Raw genomic sequence first — 20993 nt, 5'->3', positions numbered from 1 at the left:
CCGCCAGCTGCTGACCCTGACCCAAGTCGGGAAGCCCCTGGCCCCAGCAGCCCTCCTTCCCCCAGGGACGACGAGCTGTTCCAGTACCTGCTGCAGCTGGTACAGGTGCTCAAGTACGAGTCCTACCTGGACTGTGAGCTGACCAAGTTCTTGCTGGACCGGGCCCTGGCCAACCGCAGGATCGGCCACTTCCTCTTCTGGCACCTCCGGTAGTGGACTCGCCCTGGCCAGTTCCTTGGGAATCCCGGCCCCGCATCTTCCTGGGAGGCCGCGGGGGATGAGGGGCCTCTGGCCTGCTGACCTCACGTTTCTGGCAGGCCTGGGTGTTCTGGCCTCCCCAGGTCCCGCCAGGCGGGAAGGCCACGTGGCTCTGCCTGGCAAGGCTCAGCCCTCCCTGTCCCCTCCAGCTCTGAGATGCACGTGCCATCGGTGGCGTTGCGCTTCGGCCTCATCCTGGAGGCCTACTGCAGGGGCAGCACCCACCACATGAAGGTGCTGATGAAGCAGGTGAGGCTCGGCCTGGTGGGCAGGGGCAGCTCGGCCCGCCAAGGCTCGGGGCCTGCCCACTGCCGCCCTTCCGTCTCCCCACCAGGGGGAAGCACTGAGCAAACTGAAGGCCCTGAACGACTTCGTCAAGGTGAGCTCCCAGAAGACCACCAAGCCCCAGACCAAGGAGCTGATGCACCTGTGCATGCGCCAGGAGGCCTACCTGGAGGCCCTCTCCCACCTGCAGTCCCCGCTCGACCCCAGCACCCTGCTGGCCGAAGTCTGGTGAGCCCTGAACCTGCCCCACGAGGGCTCCTCCACCCTCTGGAGGCTGCAGAGCCCCGCTGACCGCCTGCTCTCTGCCCGCCCGCTCTCTGCCCGGCAGCGTGGAGCAGTGCACGTTCATGGACTCCAAGATGAAGCCCCTGTGGATCATGTACAGCAACGAGCAGGCAGGCGGCAACAGCTGCGTGGGCATCATCTTCAAGAACGGGGATGGTGAGCCCGCTGGCCCTGGAGTTCCTGGGGGCGCCCCTGGAGGGCTGGCCCAGGAGACAGAGTCCCGGACTTAGAGGCATGGGCATGGCTGCAAGTGGAGAACCCCCCCAAAAAACTTGCGTTTCTCCTTCCTTCCGCCGGCCGTGCACAGACCTCCGGCAGGACATGCTGACCCTGCAGATGATCCAGCTCATGGACGTGCTATGGAAGCAGGAGGGGCTGGACCTGAGGTGAGCGGCTCCCCCGCCACCCGCTCATGTCTGAACCGGGCCCGGAGCCTGTGCCTCTGCAGGGCCACTGTCAAAGCCAACGTTAACATTGTCAGCCGGGAAAAGAGCTGTTCTAGTAGGAGCAGGGACGATTTAAAACTAGGGGTGAGGGAAGCAGTGGGGCAGCAGGCTGAGGTGGAATCGGCCACTGCTGATGCTTGGCAGCCGTCTCGCCCTGTTGTTTTCTTTGCCCAGGTGTCCCTGGCTTCCTGCCCATCCTGGCAAGCAGTGGCATCTTCCTCCAAGCGCCCTGGCTTGTTCTCCTCCGAGCAGACATGAGCTCGGCCATGGCGCTCTCTGCGTCTTTGGCCCTGGAGTCTCCAAGGAGCTCACTCAGAGCCCAGCATCTCTTCCCTCTTTCTCAGCAACTTGAGCGGCAGCGCCTCCTGTGGCTTTTTGGTTGCCTTGAGCTTCTGGGGGTCAGGGAACCCCAGGGACAGCCCTTGACGATGGCATTTGCCCATTTCTCCTACCGCTTGCCTAGGATGACGCCCTACGGCTGCCTCCCCACCGGGGACCGCACAGGCCTCATTGAGGTGGTGCTTCGCTCAGACACCATTGCCAACATCCAGCTGAACAAGAGCAACATGGCGGCCACAGCCGCCTTCAACAAGGATGCCCTGCTCAACTGGCTCAAGTCCAAGAACCCGGGGTAGGTTTCGGGCCCAGGGACAGATGCCTTCTCCTTTCCCAGAGAGCTGTGGTTTGGGAGGGCCTGGCTTGTTAGCCTCAAAGGTGAAGGGAAGAGCCTCTGACCATCTCTGTGGCTACTTGGCTCAGCTGAGGACCAGCCTGTGTCTGGGTTGCGGTGGCTCGGGTCTCCGTTCTCGAGTATCTGTTGTCTGTTGCTGGGTGACATGGCCCAAAGTGTAGGCCCTTAAAACAACCATTTATGATCGACTCACAAACCTGCAGACTGAGCTGGACTCAGCCGAGTGGTTCTTCTGCTGGTCTTGCTTGGAGTCATCATGCAACTGCTATCATCTGGTGCCTTAACTGGGCCTGGAGGGTCTCAGATGGCCCCAGTCTTGTGCTTGGGGCCTTGGCACTGGCTGTCAGCCATGCCTCTCTGCATGTGGCCTCCTCATTTAATAGACTAGCCTCAGCTTCCCTCCATGGCAGTGTCTGGGTTGGGGATGAGTGTAAGATCTGCAAGGTAAGGCCTCGGCTCTGGAATAGTGTCCGTAGTGATGCCCAGCATTGCTCCTCCGTGTTCTGCTGATCAAAGCAAGTCCCAAGGCCAGATTTGAGGGGAGGGGAAATCACACTCCACTTCGTGGTAGAAGGAGCTGCAAAATGGTGTGGCTGTGGTTTTCATTATTCCCCACCCAGGGAGGCCCTGGATCGAGCCATCGAGGAGTTCACCCTCTCCTGTGCTGGGTATTGCGTGGCCACATACGTGCTGGGCATTGGTGATCGGCACAGTGACAACATCATGATCCGCGAGAGTGGGCAGGTAGGGGCAGTGCGGGCGGCGCCATGCTGGCCTATCTCCTGGCCCTGGCCTGCCAGCCCTTCTGCTTGGCACGCAGCCCTGGGCACAGTGCCCTCAGCCCTGCTGCTTCCTCTCTGACACCTTATGTCTTTGCCCTTCCCTCCCCTCAGCTGTTCCACATTGATTTCGGCCACTTTTTGGGGAATTTCAAGACCAAGTTTGGAATCAACCGTGAGCGAGTCCCGTTCATCCTCACCTATGACTTTGTCCATGTGATTCAGCAGGGGAAGACTAATAACAGTGAGAAATTTGAGAGGTGAGGGTGCCTGGGCCCCAGGGCAGGGTGCAGGGCAGGGACTCCTGGCCCCCACCACTGGATGGCTGATGGATTTGGAACATGAGCCCCCCAACCCTGTGCCCTCATGGGACAATGTGGGGAGAAGTGTCATGGGTCATGTAGCAGGAGGCAGCCTGGGGCACAGGGACGTTTGAGGAACCAGGGACTCTGTGTGCATTTGCTTCCAGGATAAGGGCAGGCCCTGGGGGAGGGTGCCAGGGGGATGCAGACGGGCCCTCTGGCCTCAGGCTGGGAGTGGCTGGAGGTCCCGGAGCCTCACCTCTGCCTGCCCCCTGCAGGTTCCGGGGCTACTGCGAGAGAGCCTACACCATCCTGCGGCGCCACGGACTCCTCTTCCTCCACCTCTTTGCCCTGATGCGGGCAGCAGGCCTGCCCGAGCTCAGCTGCTCTAAAGATATCCAGTATCTGAAGGTACGTGCCAGGCAGGAGACCAGGTGTCACCGTAGACATCCAGGGTCTGCCCTTGAGCAGTGCAGCCCAGGAAAGCCCTGAGCACAGTGGACCCCACAGGGCCCTCCAAGCTCTGTGTTCCTTCTTCGTGCCAGCAGTGGGGTCTGGTGTGGGGTTGCGGGGAGTGGCTGGAGCAGTAGAGCCACCTGGGCTCAGTCCGCACAGTTGCGGATGTGTTGTGACCTTCCTTGGTCAACCCACTTGTCCTTGTAGGCTGCAGGTGTTTCCATGTGTACACTGGGAGGACTGGACGAGATAGGGTCCCCTCTACTTCTGTTTTTCTTATTTAATTAATTTATATATTTATTTATTCTTTTTAGAGATAAGGTCTTGCTCTGTCACCCAGGCTGGAGTGCAGTGGCTATTCACAGGTGCAATCATAGCTCACTGCAGCCTCGAACTCCTGGGCTCAAGCGATTCTCCTACTTCAGCCCCCTGAGCAGCTGTGACTACAGGCATATGCCACTACACCTGGCTTTTTTTAAATTTTAAAAATACTTTTTCTGTTTTGTATTTTTGGGAGACAGGGTCTCGTTATGTTGCCCAGGCTGACCTCCTGCCTCAGCCTTCCAAGCAGCTGGGACCACAGGGGCGTGCCACCGTGCCAGGCCTCCCTCTGCCTTTTAAGATGTTCTTCCTCCCTGTGTCTTCAGTGTGTGGGGGTGGGGGGAGGAAGGGAGGTGGGGCCACACACCTCCCCGCAGAATGAGGCTGCTCCGCCCTCCTCCTGGAGTCACTGTCTCTGATGGGGGAGGTGAGGCCACCTGCACCCCGAGGGGCTTCGAGGCCAAGACATCTTTGGCATCTCCATTTGCCGGTGGGGCAGGGATCTGTCTCAGTTTGTACTCAGGATAAAGAGCTTTTCCCAAGGGAGATGCGGGGTGGCTTTCTCCTAATGCCCGTCATGCAGGTCTGTCGGGAGGGAGTCTGAAGTCCCCAGATGGGGCTGCACGACCGAGCGGCCCGGCCCCTGCATGTTAACACTGCTGTGATTTGGTCTCAGGACTCTCTGGCGCTGGGAAAAACAGAGGAGGAGGCACTAAAGCACTTCCGAGTGAAGTTTAACGAAGCCCTCCGGGAGAGCTGGAAAACCAAAGTGAACTGGCTGGCCCACAACGTGTCCAAAGATAACAGGCAGTAGCGGCCCCACAGCCCTGGGCCCAAGACGGAGCAAACCCTCCGTCCTGGGGAGCCGGCAATGCCGGTCGTCCTGGAAGGGGCCAAAGCCTGCACTGTACCTCGTGGGAAGGAATCTACACAACTGCCTTTTGTTTACACTGGTTATTTATTTATGACTTGAAATGTTTAAGGAACTGAATAGCCATACACGGAACTGCAGCCTTGGTGCAGGAGAGCACTGGGCTTTGACAAGAGGACGCCAGGCTCCTCGAGGCTGCACCTTGCTCTTGGCTGAGGATTGTCACCGAGTCTTCCAGCTGTGGGTCTGGACCCAGCAGAGACTGTTCTCCTGGGGGAACCTTCTTCCCAGCCGCCCTGCCAGGCTGCCTGGTCATGGCCCTGGCAGTCACCTGGTGCCTGCTGTCCAGACAGGACGCCTCAATCCTCAGTGCATCCCCTGCCGCCTCGGTGGGACCCTCCGGGAGCGTCACCCATGACTGAATTCCGGCAGCTCCCGAGGAAGCCCGCGCGCCCTCCTATTCAGGGACGTTTGCTCTTGCTGGTCACTGTTAAAGTGACTCTCGGGTACGGAAATTCCCTCACCTCTGCTGTAAAGTGATTGTGTTTGCAGGTCAGAAAATAACAGCCAAATGCCTCACGGAACCTCCACAGCTTGGAAGAGCCCCATATCCGCTGGCCCTCAGGCTGTGCGAGAGACTCAGCTTGACTCAGCTGTCCTGGTCCCGAATCCAGGGGTAGGCGGGACGGCCTGCAGCATCCCTGCGTGCAGTTATCTGTAAACTGCCTCCAAAGCAGGTTTTAATGAAGGACGAGGACCAGACCGCTTGCAAACTATCGCCTTTGGGACCTGCTGTGAAAGCGATCGATCGGGTACTAGAGTGTGGCGGTGAGGGGTGTGGCGCAGTCCCCTCTCCAGCAGTAATTAGTGTGAAATGGGGCAGGCTCAGCCTTAGGCCTCACAGGCCTGGATCTGAGAGGCTTTGGAAACGCAGGTTCCGGGCCTCTCCCAGCCTTCAGAAGCCAACTCAGGAGATGGGGCTGGCACTCTGGGCTTTTAGAAGCCGGGTGACCCTAATGTGTTAGCGGCTGACTCAGGACCCCCCGGGTGCTACTGCTGCTCTCCAGAGCCTTCCGAGACTCAGACGTAGCTGCGCTCTTAGCAGCCCCGGTGCCAGCAGCAGTCAGGGCCACCCCCGAGCATCCGCCTGCACAGGCGCCGCTGACCACACTCCTGTTCCAACTAAAGTGCTAAAATTCCCCAGACCGCCTCGTCTGTTTTGAAATAGTAATAATAGCTGTGTGTATGTGTTCAGGTTATGTTATTTATTTAAACGAGCCTGTGTGCTCCTGGGCGTGGGCAACGTGCTCTGTACACCCACGGCGATCTCCGGTTGGGTGTACGGCCTGTGTGCCTGGCAAGAAGGAATTTTCTATTTTTTTAAAACCCTTTTGTGCTTCTGTATGGGGAGGCGAGTTCACTGTCGCTGATGCGGGTTGAGACTGGCACTCTGTGGAACCTTGCAATGGGCCAAAGCAGATGAGAAATAAAAATCCTTTTTACGTTCTTGTGTTCTCGGCTCGAAAAGAAACAAGGACTGCAGGATCGAACGTGAAACGAGACAGAAAACAACCCCCCGCACTGGAGTTAGAACCAGAACTTTATTGTAGCGTATACACTTTCTGACCTAGCGTCAATATACACCTCTGAAAAGGGACACCGCGGCGGTGACAGCATGAGAACGTCCCCTGTGTTAGCTCTGCCCGTGGTCTAAACAGAGCAGCTCGGGGGAGGGGCCGTGGGGATGGCCACACCCAGCACAGCCGTGGGTGTCCTCCACACTAGCAGTTAGGGTCACAGAAGAGCATCCAAAACAATTTCCCCTGTTGTAGAAATCCACCGTTTTACATGTGACCAGAAAGCAAAGTGCCGGGTAGGGTTTAGGCCAAGACCAAGACCGCCCTTTCTCCTTTCGCGGCCACCAGGCAAAGCAGCAGGGCTCCGCTACAGGGGGCTGGGGGAGGCGAGAGGACAGCACAGGCGGTTTTGGGCAAGTCCCGCACTTTGCTTTCAGGCCCCAGGGTGTCCTGTGGGTGTCGCGAGTACAGACCACTCGGGGCCTGTTGCCGTCTCCGAACCAAGCGGTCAAACGGTTGACACGACACCTGTCAATTCATGTGATCTGTACATACGTTCACCAGCAGGGAGACGTGTACCGAGTCGAAACCACAAGGCTGCACGTGACGAGTCTGGGCCACCGCACGGGGAGCTGCTGCCATTGGAGGAGTGTGTAAGAGGGCCAGGGACCCCCGCACCCCCACCCCCAGTGCCAAAATAGGAACAGGTAGAACACTGAAGACAAGACCTGGCTCCTTCCAGCCTCCAAAGAGGGGTGCCTGATCCGTCTCCTGAGCAGCACGCCGAGGCCTGCACCCCGACCGCCGGCCACACCAAGCCCTGAGCAGGGGTGGGAGGGACCTCGAGTTTTTTGAGGGGGGGGAAGAGCCCAAGTGTCTCTCCTGCGCTCAGCACCCTGACTTTACATTCCAGTCCTGGAGTACACTAGCACGAGGGACACGAGGAATCCCGATTTATTTACAAAATATTAAAAAGTCAGTTAATCGTCTACATATTAACCCCCATTCTGCCATTATTTATACATGCACTAGTTTGGAAAAAATAAAAACTTTAAAAAAAAAAAATGATTACCAGGTGGAAGTGAGCAATTTTTACCCTTTGTCACCAAGTCCGGTCATCGTGGCTTTTCTGGAGTGTGAGGGGCCAGTGTCCTCTCGCGACCAGGAGCGGACGCCAGATGCACGTGTGGGGCCCCTGGCGCTGCGGGGCCCCTGGGAGAGGCAGGCGTGGCCGGGGAGGCGACGGCGCCTCGCGGGACTGAAGAGAGCGATCCGGGCGGGGGCGGGCGGGAGCCTACGTCCTACACACCAAGCACGGCGGACGGGCAGCGAGGGGTCTGCAGACCTACTGGCCGAAATGACTTTGTACATCGTGGACCCTTGGGGCTGGGAGGACAGGAACGAGGCCTCGGGCGCGGTCAGTAGCTGAGGGTCGAGTCGTCCCACTCCAGCTGCTGCTGCCTGCTCCCGCTCTGCTGGTCGCCCTGCTCCTCCTCCTCCTCGCTGCTCTCCGACTCTGCGCTGGTGATGTCGTCCTCCTCCTCTCCGTCCTCGCTCTCCTCCTCCTCCTCTTCCTCCTCCTCCTCTTCACTGCTGTGCTGGTCCTCGTACGTCTGGCAAAGAGGAGAGACAGCCCATGAGTCCAGCCACTCGGCCCCGCCTGCAACCGTCACCTAACGTTCACCTCCCAGGAGCCACAGGAAGGGACCCTGCCCCGGTGTCTCGCTCCCCAGCCACACGGGCCAGGACGCACTGGACGCTGCCTGGTCAAGGTGAAGGGAAGACAGAGCTCTGAGCACCACCGTGGACAGCACTCTGCTGCCCCGCTGCTGAGACAGAGCACCCACCCTGGCAGGAGCCCATCTCTGCGTTTACTAGGCAGCATGACCTCAAATAAGGCCCCTTCGAGCCTCAGTTTACCCATCTGAGAAATGACACCTAACCTCCCAGGGTTATGCATGTTACATGACAATACGTAAGAGCAGGAAGGTGTTGTGGCCACGCCGGTCCTCCCAAGGCACTGGACTCACTCCTACCTCCATGGGGTTGACGGTGATGGTCAAGGCGGAGTCATCCCAGTCCATCTCGTTCTCCTTCCCGGTGTCCTGGTCCCGCATCGTGCGCTGGTGCGCGGCACGGATCCGGAACACTCCCAGGATGATCATGAAAACCAGGAAGCTGACACACACCACAATCACAACGGTCGCAGTGCTGGGGACAACTGCAATGAGGTTGAGAGACCAGGCGGAGTTTTAGGGAGGTCACATAACCCCGGGGCTATCACGCCCTTGACCCGCTCAGCTGTGCTAGGTCAGAGGGGCTGGCCAGCGTGCTGCACCTGAACCCCAAGACGGGGAAACACTAGGAAAAGCTCCGTGCGGGGCGCGCACCGCTCTGTGGCCTCAGGAGTGGAGTGCTCTTGTTCTTAGGTGTCATGGGGAGTGACCCAAGGCTGTTCTGAGCAGGACCTGTGCTCATGGCGGGGCAGGGGCCCACCCTGACCCTGCAACTGCACGGGCGCTTCTGCTCAAGTGCTTCCTGTCACCACCCTACCTGCGAACGGGTGGGGACTGGCCAGGTTGTGACCAGAGAGGTCGACGAAAGAGTGATGCTCAGGGTGCACGAACTGCGGCTGGGCGGCCATGTGGCTGGCATGGTCCACGGGGTTGGCCGTGTGGATGACGTTCACCTGCAGCGGAGACAGACAGTGTCACTGGAGACGGGCGTCCCGAACCTGTCCAGAGGGCGAGAAACGAGCTCAGCAGCTGGCGGGACCAAGGCCACTCGGGTCCCTGCACTGCTGCTGGGGAGACGGAGCTACCTACTGTCTATGACAAGAAAGGGACAGAAAAAAATCAAGAGTGAGCACTTAGGAACTGTTTCAACAATTCGATACTGTCACACATCTTAGAAATGTATCACTTTTCTAATAGTTTTTTTGTTTCTTTTTAGAGATGGGGGTGGTTTCGCTCTGTCGCCCAGGCTGGGGTGTGCCATTCACAGACGCCGTCACAGCTCACTGCAGCCTCGAACTCCTGGGCTCCAGCGATCCTCCTGCCTCGGCCTTCCGAATAGCTGGGACTACAGGTGCGAGCCACCACGCATGGCTCATTTTTCTATGTTTTGTAGAGACAGGTTCTCATTGTTGCTCAGGCTGGTCTCGAACTCCTGACCTCAAGGGATCCTCCCTCCTTAGCCTCCCAGAGTGCTAGGATACAGGCGTGAGCCACCGCATCCAGCCATAATTTATGTATTTTCATCGTATTTTAAAAAGAATCCACCCACGACAGAGTGGAAAAGCAAACCAACGGTCCTTCCTCATGGTCTCTTGGGAAATGCTGGCATAGACCTTCTTCCTCCTTTTCCCCCAAACCAGGGCCACGCGGAAGCACTAATCTCAACGATTTATTTCCTTTCAAATGTTACGCTTTGGCTCAGACGGAGCAGGCACAGGTCCTGCAGCACGGAGAATGCCACATCCGCCGCCCCGGAGCTCACGGTGGAGACGGTCACCTGCTGAGGGCACCTGTGGGTCCTCTTCTCCAGACCACAGAGGCCCCGAGCAATGGCGCGGCTGCTGTGTGGGCCTGAACATTTCGGAGCAGGACAAGCCGCCCTCTTGCCACTGTGGCTCGAGTCACCACTATAGGCCTTGGCAGCATCAGCCCTGCCCAGAGGGGTCCCTGCGTCCGCACCCCTCACCCCAGGTCGGGACCTACCTTGATTCACAACAGGGCCACTGATCTTGCAGAACTGCAAAGACCCTCAGGTTCCTTGGGTGCTACTCTTTGCAAAGCAGAGTCCTCATGGCTCTCTCTCATGTGAAACCTCAAGAAACCACCTTGTCCTATTCCTGAAGCATTAACTACCACTTGCTCTCTGTCACCTCCCTCTGAGGTTCCTGAGGCTTTGACTCTTGGGTGCCCGCTCTGCCTGGGCCCTCCCCAAGCACAACCTGTCTGAACCGGCCAGGTCTGGCCTGTGGCAGAGCCCAGCTCCCCCACCCCTGGGAGGAACGTAAATAAATAGCTGCCACCAAGAATGCTCTAAGAACTGGCGCCTGCAGGGATGAGGGCCCGAGTTACCACTGCTGCGGACCCTTCCCAGCGGGAGCCCCATACTCACCTCCACCTTAAATTCGTTGCTGATGTAGCGGCCATTCAGCTCCGAGCAGATGAGCTTGAACTTCCGGTCAAGCAAGGACCTGGTGTGCCAATTCCGATAGCGCAGGAGGTGCAAGACCTCCTCGTAGCTGGCCATGGTGTCCACGCCTGCAGGGGCCGAAGGAGAGAAGATCACCGGTGGCTTAGGTTAGGAACAGGGCAAGGCCCGAGCCGTGGGCATGGGCACCTGGGTCGGCTGGGCGTAAGGGGTCACACGTGTGGCTTTCCAGTAGCAGGAATGAACGCAGAGTGTGCAGGGCCATTTTTCCCTCTGGTGGGGGGATGTGCCATCACAAGCATCCCCCCTTGTCCTTCATAAGATAGTGTCCGCACACCCCCTTCCTGCCTAGCGGGAGGGGGTTAGCGCAGCCAGCAGCAATCTCAGCCAATGTGCTCCCTCCCCATCTCCTCCAGGAGACTCTTGACGTTCTCGGAGGCAGGAGGCAGATGGCCCAGCGCTCCCAATGTCCACTCTTACAGCCTGGCCTCTCACCTGTGAAGGTCACGCCCAGCTCTGAGCTGCTCACTTCGATGCCCTTCTGCTGCAGGCGGGCCACGTCCACCTCCAGGCTCTCTTGCTCGTGGTTCAGCTCCTCTCCCTCCACCGTGACCTCGCAGGCATCCAGGTCGTGCACCGTCTCCTCGGACACCAGTGACTCTTGAACTGCAAAAACGACCCAACCAGAAATACAGCAGAGGCTGTGGGGCTCCTTTTAAAGACCAGCACAGTGGCAGAGGAGAGCTGCTTCCTGTGTCCCAGGCGAGAATGGTGGGGACACTGCCCCCTATGTGGGCTGACAGGCCTGGCAGGAGCGAGGAGTGTCTCCTGCAACTGTCTCCCCCTTGACCTCGAGCAACATCTGAGAGCTGGACATCAGCCAGAAAGGTTGCAAGGCCCCCAGGAGGGTTTCCAAAGGCCAAACAAGCTCCAGTCCACGGGACAGATTCGGGAAGCAGACACGAACAGCAACAAAACATTGCTGTTTTATACATAAAAGCTCCCAAAACCCCACAGAGAGAAAAAGCCCCAGTAAGTCAGCGGCAGCAACAGGACTTCGCGCCGAGGCGAGGGAGGCCGTACCGCGCCAAGGGCTGTTACCTGTGGGGTCCTCAGCCCCATCCCCTTCGGGCTCCACTTCTCTGGTGATGGTGCTGATGATGCGGAGCTCGGGAAAAAGGAAAACCCCTTCTGAGCTTTCAAATTCAGAAGCTGCTCGTGCAAAGTGGTGGACGCCACTCAGGCTGATCTTGGGCTCCTCAGGCTGTAAAACCATCACGTAGCCCTCTACCGGGGGCACCGAGATGCAGGCGGCCTCGTTAAAACACCTGCCGGCAAGAGACAGGGAGGGTCAGGGCCCTGGGAGCTGGTCTCAGAGCCCACCTGTGCTGCGCGCCAAGGTGAAGACAAAGGATTCTGTAAACGCCCGAGGGGACAGACTACAGGCCACTCCAGGAATCTGCGTATATGTTACTCAGATCTCTCACCCACAGCCCCTGCTCGCCTTCCCTTACAGAAGGGAGGCCAGATCGTCTTCAAAACCTAAATACACAAGTGTCACTGAGCGGAAACGGGTTTATTGTTAAAAATCAGGACATACTTGACCGTGCTGGTGATTTTCAGTCTTCGGATTCCGGGCGTAGGGAACTGCCGAGAGTTCAGGTAGGAAACGTGCTGCATGGCCTTGTCCAACTCCCCGACGTCTTCTCCCTCCAAGGTCAACACCGACTGACTGGGGCTTGCTTGGATCTGAAATCATCGCCAGACAGAGAGAGTAAGGTTCTAATTGCAAGGAGCTAAAACCACGGGTTCTCTGGCTAGAAGGATCAGCCTAGGATCGATTTGAATTGGTGACTTGAAAAGCTCATACAATTCCAGGGAACAAGACCGTCTTTTACGGGATGGTAACATCTAAGGTGCAAACTTATCAATCACAGTTATTCCCTTATCCCACCAGCCTTTGCACTCGGGGGCCTGAGAGTGCCGGGCGGGCGAATGCTCGGGGTTACCTGCACACCACTGTCTTCGGGGACTTGCAGGTCCAGCCCCTCTTTGCAGGTATACAGACAGTCAATCACTTTCTTATCTGCGAGCTTCCCAGAACGGAGTGTCAGGCCAGCCAGGTTACCTCGGAAAAACTGGGTCATGTGCTGGTCACCACCTTTGGACGGGGGGGAGACAGTAAGGAGTCAGGCGTGCAGCCTGCAATCTCCTGGCTCACCTCCCAGGGCAGTGTTACTGGTGGTGGCAGCTTGATGGATGGACATGCGGGTTAGTTCATACCAAATCCTGTTAGCCTTGCAATCTACATGGAAGCGCAATGAGGAAATTAAACTGTTTATGGTCATGCACGTGGCCTGGAGAAAAGAGGAGTTGGGGGTCCCTCACCCGAAGCCACAAGGTCCCGAGTGTGCCCACACATCTGGCCACTCCCGGGTAAGGGTGGCCAACCCCGTAGCCGTCACCAGGTGCACGGTGACATCTCCTTCCAGCACCAGCCTCTTCAGACACTGCCTTCTCCACCCACTGGACCACAGCGGGAACATTTCCTAACTCGCATGCTCTGGCAATACACACGCTTCGGGGTGAGCCTACGCCAGCACGGCCAGAAGAACAAAGGGATGCTAAAATCACCCCCTGCGCTGGCAAGCACACACATGCCCAGGCCTTGCAGGCAGCTGCGACTTTGCTGAGCGCCCGTCCTTCCTTCTCCTACCACCAAGGAGAACTGCAAAGTGAGAATGCTGGGAGGAAAATAGAAACCCAAAAATGGCCCTTCAGAGACTACGACGAAGAGCCCGAAACAGGTGAAGCTAACCCTTGTTCTTACACTGATGAAGAGGAGACATATTTTCAGCAGGGGGTCTCATCTGGATAAGGGCATCATCGCTAGGCATTGAGATTTCTAAGAAACCTCTATTTAAATTTTAGTGCCGATCAGGACAGAGTATCTGAAACAAGTCTTTCCCTGTCTTGTGGTTCAGCCACATGAGCCCCCCAACCTGGCCTGTGAGGTCTCAGCAGGGAGCCTCATGCAGTGGGATGAGGGTGAAATTCGACGTGGGGGGAGTGAATCCCACAGGCAGGTGCCTGAATGCATCATCTGCCATCTGGGGCCGGGCCGGGCAGACAGGGGAGCCGGGAAGCGATGGGGAAGCGTGAGGCAGAGGAGCCGCGCGGGTGGCGTCGGGGCTGGAATGCAACCTGGGCATTGCATGCAACACGTGGAATGAATCAATGTCTCATCTTTTAATGAAACACAACAGTGAGCTGTAGGGAAAAGAAATCCAGCAACCTGCAGAGGCCATAGTCACAGGCTCAGTGTCATTGTCATTTTCAACTCCTGAATACTCTGTAGAAAAGCAAGACAAAGACAGCAGAGAAAGACCAAGAGGTTAGGGTCTTCGTTCAAAGTGGACCTTGAAAATCAGTTTTCAAGCAACCAAGCACAAAACACAAAGAGAACATTCCCTTCTTGTCTTTCTCTGGGACAAACTCCACCTGGACACAAGTGCGTGTTAATACTTGTCCCATTTCCCCAGAAGCGATACTCACCACCTCCCCCTACGCTTTGCTTGTATTCTTTTATTCCATCTTCCCACATCCTCCTTGCCAAAGCACGGATTTGATTTAAAGTAAGCAGAATAAAAGCTCATTCACTGATCTCCCCAGTCTGTGCTACTAAGTAGGACATTCCGAGGAGGCGCACCGCGGGCTGCAGCGTCGCACCAGGTATAAATAACACCGAACTCCGCACCTTTCTTCCTAACAGGAAGGCATTTTGCGCAGACAAAATGGAACAGCACACACAAGTGCCCAAAGCTTGGCATATGAAAGTGAAAGTCCCTATTTTTTGGATGCTCAAAACAAGTTTGCACCTGTCTAGATCTTAACCTCTAAGCAACAGACAAAAAAAGACATTTTAAACCAGTTTTTATGAATGGAAAGGGAGGCTCAGAGGTTGAAGAACTCACCCAGGGAAACGTAGCCCGTGGTGGGCCTGGGGACCCTACCCACCTATAACAGCTCCTCTAGCTCCCGCTCCAGTGCTCAGGGCACAGGCCTTATTGGGACGGCATGTGCCCAGCGGCTGAGACTAGAATCAACATTTTCTGGGATCGTGGCGCTGGCCTCTACAATTTGCTGGGGCACCTTTTCTGCATCGTGGGGCAAGGCCAGAGGTGTGCACAGGTGAAGCCCAGGTGAGACACAGCTCACCTGCTACCTCCACACCCCCAGGCCATTTCTGCCGACGGAGACGAAGCTGCTACAGCCAGGTCCTCCGGTGAATCCAAGGAGAGTGACCTCGAATCCACTGAAAGGAAAAAGATCTCCTCCCTGTTAGCTCCATTTTAAAGAATTTGTGTCTGTTTGATTTGGAAACTAAAGTGAATTTTTCTGGCTGGGGATGTTGAAAGGGCTGAGGTAGAAAGAGACGAAAGAAGATGAAAAGTAACTACTATCTGATGGCGGAAAATGTTGCGACATAAACAGGAACCAAAGGTGGCAAGGCAGGCCACGGCGGTTCATTTAACCAAGGCAGCAAAGGCCCCAGAATGTAAAGCAACATTTAGGTTTACACTTGTGTTTTCATTCTTACTTTTAAAAGATTTATTCAGAAATTATTGTTTAATCTGAGAAGGAAATCTGAATTAGAATTTTAGGAATATCACCTAAAAAAATTCCTGTATCCCTAATAATGTATTTTTCATTCCTCAGTCTCATGTTCCATTTTCTCATGGATGAATTTTCGCCAAAATTAGCTCTGGAAATCTGCAGGAAAATTATGAAATTCAAATTCTCCTAAAATAAGCAAATCTGTCTTGGGAATTAGGCTTTTTCATAAATTTCTAAACTAATTCAAGATACAATGTTTCTATAAGGAGAAAAAAAATAATAGAATGGTCTATTTATTAGCGATGATGGCACCTTGAAATGACAGCACAGAGTCAAGTGCAAGGGTCGGAGTGGGGGTCTCGAACCTCCAGGGTAGACCGAGGGGGTCTGTGAACTTGAATGGGGAAAAAATCACACACTTATTTCCACTAACGTCTGAAATTCAGCACATCCTTTGCTTGCAAATGTAGGCTACAGACCACAGCAGCGCTGGCCGTGCTGTGGCTGTGTCATCAGTAGAAACCACTGGTATTTTCGCATCAGGCCACGGCTGTTGCAGATGTCACAAAGCATTGTCATGAAGCCCCTTAGCACTTTGAAACTGTGGCCGTGACTGGACCTGCTGCTAAAGCTTATTCTTCATTTGTTAGTAAAGCACCGCAGGTAGTACTACCTCACAAATTCAGTCTTTTAGTACGTTGATAACTATTTCAATTTGACTGGCTGCCTTTGAAATCCTACATATTTCACAGATTATTAATAAATTATTCTGAGAAGGGGTCCAAAGGCTTCCCCAGACCACCCACGGGCTCCAGGGCACAGAAACTCTCAAGCAAGACTCCTGGTCCGGCGGCCCGAGTGTGGGCCCAGCATGCACAGGCTGCCGGGGTTCAAGTCCTAGCAACGCGACTGACCAGCTGCGTGGCCCTGGACTTGTTACTCTCTGGGCCTAAGTTTCTTCCGCTGTAAACTGTGAGGATGAAGTGATGTGACATAGAAAGTAACGGCTCACGGCCCGCAACCTAGTAAGCTCCAACAAACAGCATGGTTGAGGCCAGGCACGGTGGCTCACGCCTGTAATCCTAGCCGCTCTGGGAGGCTGAGGCAGGCGGATCCTTTGAGCTCAGGAGCTCGAGACCAGCCTGAGCAAGACTGAGACTCCATCTCTACTAAAAAAAAAAGGAAAGAAAGAAATTAGCTGGGCAACTAAAAATACATATAGAAAAAATTAGCCGGGCATGGTGGCTCACGCCTGTAGTCCCAGCTACCCAGGAGGCTGAGGCAGGAGGATCGCTTGAGCCCACAAGTGTGAGGTTGCTGTGAGCTAGGCTGACTCCATGGCACTCTAGTCCGGGGGACAGAGTGAGACTCCACCTCAAAAAAAACAAAAAACATAAAAAACCAAACAGCATGGTTGCTCGGTGGTTAGCGTGTCTCACCCCTAGTCCTTCACCAGAGGTTTCCACGGCACCCTCTCCAGACGTGGCACTTGCTGAAGGTGAACAGACCCCTCACGGTGTTTCTACAAGGTTATCAAGTGACAAGCACTTTGGAAGAGCCCTCCAGGTCCAAAGCACACTTCTGTCTGGGTCCTTTATTTGATCGTTGACTGTTGCTTCTTTGTCCTTGTGAACTTTTCAATAAACAGATTAATTTATAAATTCATTCCCCAATCACGCTGTCTGTGCAACGCTCCCTCCCAGGTTCCCAGGAAAGGTGACGGTGTGTTTCAGTCCCATAACACACCTTTCCTGCACGACCAAGGACAGAGCTATGCTAGCGTAGGGCATCAGCAGTGTCCCCAAAAAGGCTATGCACAGGACGGGGGGGAAGACAAAAGAAATGAGGATAAAGGCTGTAAAATACTGGTAAGAGCCTGCTGTCACCAAAACAGTGAGGGCTATTACTAATTCCTGGGACTTGGGCGGGGATGCCAGCGGTGGAGTACCCTTACCTTGCCAGCACGCCCCAACCACAAGCTGAGTTTCTATCTTGGATGGATGAAGTGGGTAATCCTCAGTCACAGAGAAGGGCTCATGAGAAACACCGTCCACGTAGAGAGTCACACTTGGGAATTCCACGTTGAGGACATAGTGGTGCCACTGCTCATCACAGACCTACCAGAGGCCAAGGGAAGGGTTAGGGGCTTGAAATGCCAACTTCCCTCTCATCCACGACGAACGGTCACACGAGGAATGTAATACAACTGGGTGTGGGAAACAAGTCACCATGTGAATATCTGTCTTCCTTAAAAGGAAAAGGATTGAACGATAAGAAGGCCAGGCGTGGTGGCTCACACCTGTAATCCTAGCACTCTGGGAGGCAGAGGTGGGAAGATCACTTGAGGCCAGGAAGTTCAAGACCAGCCTGAGCAAGAATGAGATCCCATCTCTACAAAAAATAGAAAAATTAGGTGGCATGTGCCTGTAGTCCCAGCTAGTCAGGAGGCTGAGGCAGGAGGATCGCTTGAGCCCAGGAGTTTGAAGCTGCAGTGAGCTATGATGACACCACTGGGCAACAAAGGAAGACCCTGTTCTCTAGAAAAACAAACAAAATATATACATATATATATAAACAAAATATTTATATATATATAAAACAACAAAATATCTGCAAATACATCTCACCAAAAAGGGCCAAGGCAACACTGTCATCTCTAAGGCATTTCAAACTAGGTTGCATTCACTGCTCCCTCATCACAGGGCAGAGCCCCAGACGGGATGGCTGGGTTCTCCTCTGCCCATAGCACGACACCAGCTCTCTGAAGGGCTGAGTTAGTCTGCCAACTGGCCATGCCCTTTCTGGATCAAAATAAAAAGCACCTCCAATCTCAGAATAAGGTAAACTATAGTACATGTATTTTCCTTTTCAATTCCAAGTTGATAACCTAAATAAATATGAACATACAGCTAGACGACATGCCAAATTAAACCGACGTTCCTTCCTGGCATGAATGAGCACCACGAACATATTTCAGCCAACTGCAGTGTATGGCCCCCTATTTGGATTGTGATTCAAACAAACTGTAAAAGCAAAAACATTTATGATACAATATGAAATATGAACACTAGATATTGGATGATATTAAATTTTATTGTTCGTTCTTAAGATGTGAAAAAAGCATTGTGATTATGCTTATCTATTAGAGATACATAATGAAACATACATGTCTGCAGAGAAAGAAATGGTCTACTATCTGGGATTTCCTAAAAATTAAGTAATTTTTGAGTGGGTAATAAAAGTTGTTAACAGTGAGTGGGGCTAACAGTGAAAGAAACAAGGCTGAGCGTGAGTTCAGAATTATCGAAGCTACGTACAGGGTACACACAGGGCTTTTCTTTATACTGATATGTCTGTTTTTTTATTTATGTCTGAAATTTTCCATATTAAAGTTTTTTTTTTCTTTTGGAAACCAATTTAAAACTTTTACTTGTTTATTACAGGAATTGCATAACTTATTCAGTGATGTCCTCTGAATTCCTCCTAACACCACAGAAAATGGGGAAACTTCCATGGCAGCCTATTAAACAAATTCCAGTTTGGTTCATGGTTTCATGTTTTTAATCAAAGACTGTGGAGACACTATAGTTGAGTCCATATTAAAAATTTTAAAAAGCCTGTAATTAGAAGAAACTGAATATGTAAATACAGACTATGGTTACTCTAACAGAACTGTACCTCAAACATCTACCTGCGCTGTAAAATATTTTTTCCAGACTATATTTTTCTTTAGTTTCTTGAAAAAAATTATAGTGGAAGTTCCTGAGAATTATTTATGTAAATAAAAATGCCATCAATAAGAAATGAATGCTGCCAACTGGACACACTCTTTTCCCTTCTCATTTAGGCTCTTCCATTTTTATCTGTTAACATCTTGTAACTATTTTAGACAATGTTACATTTTAGCAACTACAGGTACATATAAGAGTATGTCAGCTTTTGACAAATAATTCCACGAGCCAAACAAAATGAAGCTAAAACCAAAGGTTCCCTTCTTGTCCCTGCATCAAGAGAAGAAATGATCTGTTCTGATTTTAATGAGGCTTCCTTGGGTTACAGCACCCCCTCATTTCCTGTAACACATGGGTTTTTTCACATGATAATTGCTTTTTATCACAGCAACTGCTGGAAAATTAGTTTTGCAAGGACATGACATCATCGAAGGGAATGTAATGTGATCTCAGGTCAAAACTGTAAACTAGCTCAAGCACTAGGAGTTTGTGTGCTACCTGAAAGACGTCAAGATTACTGGTTCCTTGAAAATTTTGAATATCCTGTGATGCCCCTGAATACTGCTGAGCCAACAGGGCTCCTCGGCATAGTTTGGAAGTCAAGGCCTTAAATAATGAATAAATAAAACCAAGGATCTCAATTCCAAATTTTTAAGCAAATACTGCTTATTTCAATAAACTATAATAGTATTTTGAATTTAAAATACACATTTTTTAATGTCAATTCTTTGTGTATAAAATACATGTAAAAAAAACTTAGGTTTTCAGTAGAAAGGCATTAAACAATTTAATTTGTTAATCTATTACCCAAAGACACAGGAATCATAAAATCACAAATATACACTGACTATAAACAGTCAGTCATGTGCAAAGTTGCAGGATGTAGTTAATTTCTCTTAAAAGATCATAATTAGTGAGAGTGCCATTCGCGCACCTGATTCAACTTCCAGTGGAATTCCGCAGGTTTGTATTTCTTCTCCTCGGAAGGATCCTGGCGGAGCAGGAAGATAAGCCGGCACCCGTGGACGTAGAGTGAGTAGCGGTGCCGGTTCATATCTGCAAAGGCAGTTTCTCTGGGTAAATTGCCAGCTTAGGACCCACGGGAGAAGTAAAGGCTATTTCTTGAACGGATTTGGAAGACACGATTTTTTTCTGCACAAACTCCCCGCTGGGCCACGGCAGGGTTTGGAAGCAAACACGCTTGGGTTTTGCCGAGAAGCTGGGCCCGTGACAACTGCTGACGATGCACTGAGTAAAAACTAACAGGTCCCGAGTGCCGAAGGGTCTCCCAAGGACAAAGGGCCCCTCGCACGACATGCAGAACAGTGTCTATGACCAGCCAGCCTGCGGGAGGCTTTGGGGGAAGGAGGAGGCGCCTGTCTCCAGCGACTGCCCCACCGGACTGGGGCATGACAGCGAACCCACCTGCTTTGTCTGAACTGCAAAGAATCGTCTCCTTCTTCCTGCCGAAAGGCCCGTGTCTCATCCACACAGAAATCGTAAAAGGCTCTTTCGGGTTGACCGAGACAATGCCGTCCGGGACCCTCACTGCTTGAGTGCCGTTGAATTCAAAGACCTGGTCACTGTCGTGGCCGTTGTCGGTGGGGAGCCCAACGGTCCAGTTCGCGGCGCTGCTCGGGGAAGGAAGCAGCTCGGCCGTGCCAGAGGCAGCACCTGGAACCACAATACCCAGTGTGGATGGCATGAGGGACTGGGAAGGCACATACGCATTGCAAACCACGCTAAGGCCCTACCTTACGGTGATACAACTTGCTAGTCCCGGTTGACTTTCCTCAAAAATAAGAGTTTTCATTACAAAATAATAACCCCCGTTTTAAAGCATTTCTTGTAACCCCAGCCAAATACATACCATTTGGGAATAAACACTTCCAATCTTCTCTTTATAAATATATACACACATAATGTATTTTTTAATAAAAATGGAGTCCTGCTATATACATAATGCACATATAATCTTATTGATATTATTCTACAGCATAATTTAAAATGTCTGAATATAATTTCCTTGCACCGTAATTTACTTATCCCATCTCCCTGTGGAGCCTGAAGCTGCTCCTAGTTTTTTCCTGTTATAAACCTCGCCTTCATGGGTGCCTGTGTGTGTGTCCATCATTATTCCCTTAGGATAAATTCCTAGAAATAAATTTACTAAATCAAAGAACCTAAAAAAGCTGTTTTTTTTTTTTTTTTTT

At 53.0% G+C, this 20993-nt stretch overlaps 2 protein-coding genes across 4 annotated transcripts in view; one reads left to right on the top strand and one right to left on the bottom strand.

Moving 5' to 3' along the window:
* The window catches only part of PIK3CD (phosphatidylinositol-4,5-bisphosphate 3-kinase, catalytic subunit delta), a 51910-nt gene extending 45747 nt beyond the window's left edge, over positions 1–6163 (top strand). For all 3 annotated transcript variants that reach the window (XM_012662646.1, XM_012662647.1, XM_012662645.1), the window contains exons 15-24: positions 66–209; positions 408–507; positions 593–771; positions 872–984; positions 1136–1214; positions 1738–1905; positions 2586–2709; positions 2859–3004; positions 3325–3457; positions 4500–6163. In XM_012662646.1, the coding sequence (XP_012518100.1) occupies positions 66–209; positions 408–507; positions 593–771; positions 872–984; positions 1136–1214; positions 1738–1905; positions 2586–2709; positions 2859–3004; positions 3325–3457; positions 4500–4637 (1324 nt within the window). In that variant the 3' untranslated portion in view covers positions 4638–6163. The remainder of the gene's footprint in view (positions 1–65; positions 210–407; positions 508–592; positions 772–871; positions 985–1135; positions 1215–1737; positions 1906–2585; positions 2710–2858; positions 3005–3324; positions 3458–4499) is intronic.
* Positions 6164–7206: 1043 nt separating this feature from the next.
* CLSTN1 (calsyntenin 1) overlaps positions 7207–20993 on the bottom strand; it is an 81973-nt gene continuing 68186 nt past the window's right edge. Inside the window, exons 8-19 of the mRNA XM_012662503.1 lie at positions 20206–20454; positions 19715–19836; positions 17004–17166; positions 13728–13784; positions 12442–12593; positions 12033–12181; positions 11534–11760; positions 10928–11098; positions 10397–10542; positions 8825–8960; positions 8308–8492; positions 7207–7884 (exon numbers count right to left, since the gene is read on the bottom strand). Coding sequence (XP_012517957.1) covers positions 7690–7884; positions 8308–8492; positions 8825–8960; positions 10397–10542; positions 10928–11098; positions 11534–11760; positions 12033–12181; positions 12442–12593; positions 13728–13784; positions 17004–17166; positions 19715–19836; positions 20206–20454 — 1952 coding nt within the window. The 3' untranslated portion in view covers positions 7207–7689. The remainder of the gene's footprint in view (positions 7885–8307; positions 8493–8824; positions 8961–10396; positions 10543–10927; positions 11099–11533; positions 11761–12032; positions 12182–12441; positions 12594–13727; positions 13785–17003; positions 17167–19714; positions 19837–20205; positions 20455–20993) is intronic.

Source organism: Propithecus coquereli, unplaced genomic scaffold (assembly GCF_000956105.1).
Source record: "Propithecus coquereli isolate 6110/MARCELLA unplaced genomic scaffold, Pcoq_1.0 Scaffold77, whole genome shotgun sequence".
Lineage (NCBI taxonomy): Eukaryota > Metazoa > Chordata > Mammalia > Primates > Indriidae > Propithecus > Propithecus coquereli.
Note: the sequence above shows the minus strand (reverse complement) of the source record. Positions and strands in the feature narration are given on the sequence as shown.